Consider the following 4,638-nt stretch of genomic DNA (forward strand, 5'->3'; position numbering starts at 1 on the left):
GAAATGATTTGATGATGCTGCAACTTGAGGCTTGATTTTGAACCAGTTGCATGCCGAAAATTGTAACGATTTCTTCTGTGAAGTTGTAGCCCTATGAATTTATTTTCCAACACTATCAACCATTCCAAATTCCGAGTTAAATTGAGAGAGTTATGATCAAAATACGGCGACTGCTCGTTTTGAAAATCTTAGATTTGGACAGATTGCCTTAAGGATTTTTCCAAACGTTGGTTGATTGAATGACCCCCCTCCCGAGGGTATTTTTCTGTGAAATTTGATAGAGAGATAACCTTCATATGGAAGTATTATACTGCAAAATTTGGTGTCAATCCAAGTCCGTTTCGGCACTTAAATAAAGGTCCAAAGTTGGAACCAAATCTGGAAATTTTGTAACAGTCTTGAATTTTTCCCAACTTTGAGCTACCATATCTTGGTGCTCGAAACTCCGATTCTCGATCCGTTTGTTCTGACCTAAACCTTACTTGCACCTCTAATTGAGCTATAAATTTTAAGGGCTGGTTTGCAACGAGTGAATTCTGCCGAATTTTCAAAGTTAGCGAAAAACCAACCCCGGCTCAATCCTGGGTGATTTGGAACAGCAACCTTAGCCTCATTTTTGAGCACTTTTCACTTCGATTCATGGAAAAGTGTCTTCTAGGAACTTGCAGTACTTTCTAAGAGGTTTTCAACGGCATAAAGTTTTCCAATTCTTGACTTATGCCGAGTGAGTTACGATTTTTCAAAGATTCATAACAAAACTGAAATTTTTCCAACTTTCAAGGAAATAGAGTTTTTCAAGAACTCTTTATTCTTTTGATATTATCGAAACATTTTATCCCCGATTTCCTAGATAAAGACTTAAATATTGTTGAATGTTATCAAACCTCTCTCGAACCTCGATTTACGAGTAATTGAGGTTCATTTTCACGGAATTTCCTAGAGTAATACTAGTAAACGAATTATTCCTCGATATTTGGGATATGGGTGATAATTCACTATTATTTGCTCAGGCACGCACGAGGACCTCCAAGAGGACCCTACTGTGGAAGTTTGAACTCTTCCTCCAATTTACTTGCTTGCATAACTTGGTGAGTGTCAAGTGTATGCCTACTTGAACCCTAAAGTCTTGATTCATGCTTTATTCACCTGATTTCATGCTTAGCTTAACTGATTTTGACAAAATGGAGTCGAGTGTGTACTTGATCGCACTCGTTCTCATTCGAAACGAATGACTCATGTTTAACATGATTTGCTTGGTTTACATGACTTGAAATGTCTGCTTAAACCTATCAAATGCTTGAATACATGAAATGGTATGCTATGATTGCATACGTCGATGGAGTGAATCTCCTCGACATTTACATGACAAATGGGGGACGCCCAAACTCATAGGCCGACCTTGGAACTCGAGCCGACATGGGCTTGGTCGGGAATCTCGGTGAGCCATGAGACTCAAATGATAAGCTTGATCTATTGAGAGATCTCGCTTGGCATACTCGTATAGTATCGCCTTATAAATGTAGTGCGGGCCCGAAGTGGTGTATGGTGGACGGATGGGAAGTAAGTGGTGTACTACGGATATGAAAATATCAATCCGGTTGACGGAGAGTCATCACGGAAAGATATATAAACGGTATCGGCAAATGTGGAACTTACCTCCTGAGAGCTTCTATATCCTTGAATTGTTTGTGGTTACAGTTTATTGGTGTTATTAATTACTTGCAAGATAATACCTGAATTGTTATTGGGCTTGTTATCTGAACTATGTGGTTGCATGTGTGTTCTTGGCCTCACGAGCGTTTTGCTCACCCTGTAGATTTGTTTTCCTTAACAGGTTGAATTCGGAGGTAAAATGGAGCAGACTCTTGATGTACTTTTGTTTTAGGGTTGCTAATACTTTTGTTTATGCCTTCGGCTTTGGATTGTACTTTTGGTATGGAAATGTAACCTTTGGACGAATTGTATTTTGTGTACTGACGTGTGGTTTGGAGAATGGTTGACTATTATTAAGTTTAAACGTTTCCTCATTTATTGTATCTAAGTTTCGGTTTGTATTGTGTGGTCCGACTATAAGTTGAATGGAATTGCTTGAGTCCTGGCGAGAGCTAGGCAGGCGTCCCGCGGATACCCTTTGGTTCGCCTTAGGGAGAAGTGGGGGCGTCACATATACAAGGGACAAACAGAGGAGACATGGATCTTTAACTGACTAGACAAAGAGTCTCAGAAACAGGAAGTATCTTCTCAAACAAATTTGGCCAGATCTCAAATCAATACCAGCAGAAAGATGATGTTCGAAATGTTTGGGCAAAATCGATACATTCAGCCTTTATATTCCCTAAAGAAGAGGATTGACCATCCCTCCACTCAAGCAAAAGAGATAGGAAGGGGACAGGCTACCAAACAAGAAATTTAGGCAGAATCTTTATCAACAAAATTGGTCATTCATGAAGTTGAGATCGAAATTGATCAAGGAGCAGCCTACAAGCATGCAAAGGATATTCTTTCAATCTATTCAACATCTGGAAAAGATCTATTTAAAATCTTTATCCAATTTATCCCAGAAACTGCTCATACTTTTTTTTTTTTACGAAACGATAGGAATATATATATCACTTGAGCCAAAAGTATTTACACCCTAGCAAAGGCTCGAAACATACACTGTGCATCTAGCACAATAGACTGGGATTAACCCATTCTACATCTTGATAACTGCTCAAAGCTTGAGCATAGAAATAAACACTAAGATCATTACTATTGTCTATGTCTAGGTAAAAGGAGCATTTGTAAAACATGGAGCTCAGCTCACGAATATCTTGTATCACAGTTGCTATTCTTCCAGCCATTGGTTTTGTTCGCTGGATTTGCTGAAGCAAACTTTTGTCAGGAACTCCTATGTTAATCAGTCGCCAACCTTGTTCTGCTGCCTTAATTTGGGCAAGTTTGACACCTTCAACCAAGTGTTGGAGATGGTTGTCCACTGCCCTTTCTCTCATAGACCAAGCCATTAGTTCCCGTTGTCTTCCATCACACGCTACAATACCATACCCAACAACTTTGTCCTCTTTGCTCCATTGCACTGCAATTCGCATACTAGTTCCTAGGGCTATGGAGTGCTCTTGCTGCTCTTCCTCCTGTTCCCTGTGTTGCTAAGCTACTACTGGTTTCCCAATGCTCCATTTCCTAGCTTTCCCTGCTGCATTTTCAAACTCACACCATGCATTGCATGCTTTGTTTACAACTGTAGTTGGATCCGTACCTTTGTTGCTGAAAACCTTGTTGTTCCTACTTTTCCAAATCTGCCACAAGATATATGTCGTGAGGCCTATATGAGCTTTCCCTTGAACCCTACTTCTAGTTTCAGAAACTGCTGCCCACCAATCTTTGAATTTATCCGACTTGTGTTCGATACCATCCCAGTGGATAGGAGCTAGTTTCCAGATGTCCTTAACTTTGCTACATTTAAGTAACATATGTTCCAGTGTTTCCACTTCTTCTCCACACATTGTGCATGTAGGGTCTCCAACTTTGATTCTTCTCCAAATCAGTTCCTTGACTGGTACTGCATCCGAGAGACCTTTCCATATAAACATCTTGACTTTGTGGCTGATGTTTAAGCTCTAGAGTACCTTCCACACTTGCTGGCTTAGTGAACTACGGCTCGATTCTGCTCCCTCACTTTCTTTCCTAGTCTCTTCCTTCCTCCTATTCCTTGCCATTTTGTATCCTGACTGTACAGTGTACTCCCCATTTGGGTTCCCTATCCAGAAAGTATTATTGTCTCTTCCCGTAATGCTGATAGGAATTTTCAAAATATTATCTGCATCCTCTTTGCAAAAGGTCTTGAAGATGAGAGGTTTATTCCACCTGTAATGACTAATCAGGTCAGCAACTTTGTTAAGCATGCATTCTTGTGGTTTGGTAGTGACTGGTTTCCCTTTGGAATTGTTTGGAATCCATTGGTCATTCCAAATACTGGTTTTCTTCCCATTTCCTATTCATCTTCTCAATCCCCACCAAAGGGTCTCTCTGCTGCTCATTATGCTTTGCCAGAACCATGATGCATTCTTAGGAACTATGCACTCCTAGATGCAGCTCTTAGGAAAATACTTTGCCTTTAGCACCTTGCTAGATAACAGGTTTGGATTTCTGATGATTCTCCAAATCTGTTTGGCTAGCAAGGCTCTATTAAATTTTTGTAGATCCTTAAAGCCGAGGCCTCCTTTTTTCTTCTCCTTGGTCATCTTCTCCCATGCCACCCAATGTATTTTGTTCTTGCTATCTTGCTCTCCCCACCAGAATTTTGAGAGTAGAGAGTAGATATCTTTACATAACCTGCATGGCAATTTGAAACAAGACATAGTGTAAGTAGGCATAGCCATTGAGACTGCTTTGATCAAGATTTCTTTCCCAGCTGAGCTTAGCAATTTGGATTTCCAACTTTGCATTCTGTGTTCAATGTTGTTCTTCATGAATCCGAATATTTGCTTCTTTGTTTTGGTGATCACCATTGGGAGTCCCAAGTATTTCCCTTGGGATACCTGTTGAATTCCTTCCAGCTTGCTGCATACTTCCTCCCTTGTTCCAGAAACTCATACAAATATCTATTTATTAAACTTACTTTTCAAATCTCCAGACCAA

General features: G+C 40.1%; 1 protein-coding gene and 1 long non-coding RNA gene across 2 annotated transcripts; one reads left to right on the top strand and one right to left on the bottom strand.

The window, feature by feature from the left end:
* Positions 1-959: 959 nt before the first annotated feature.
* LOC140038154 (uncharacterized) lies at positions 960-2,054 on the top strand. Its single transcript, XR_011841973.1, has 2 exons — positions 960-1,088; positions 1,835-2,054. It is a non-coding gene; the product is annotated as an uncharacterized lncRNA (long non-coding RNA).
* A 1,092-nt stretch (positions 2,055-3,146) lies between these two features.
* On the bottom strand, positions 3,147-3,590 carry LOC113735972 (uncharacterized). The gene has a single exon (XM_027262928.1). The coding sequence runs from the start codon at positions 3,588-3,590 to the stop codon at positions 3,147-3,149; it is 444 nt and encodes a 147-aa protein (XP_027118729.1).
* Positions 3,591-4,638: the final 1,048 nt, after the last annotated feature.

This window comes from Coffea arabica, chromosome 3c (genome assembly GCF_036785885.1).
Source record: "Coffea arabica cultivar ET-39 chromosome 3c, Coffea Arabica ET-39 HiFi, whole genome shotgun sequence".
In the NCBI taxonomy this organism is placed as follows: domain Eukaryota; kingdom Viridiplantae; phylum Streptophyta; class Magnoliopsida; order Gentianales; family Rubiaceae; genus Coffea; species Coffea arabica.

Bases quoted from the DNA above. Each gene is read 5' to 3' on its own strand.
- LOC113735972 (XM_027262928.1), bottom strand. From the start codon at position 3,590: ATGTTTATATGGAAAGGTCTCTCGGATGCAGTACCAGTCAAGGAACTG.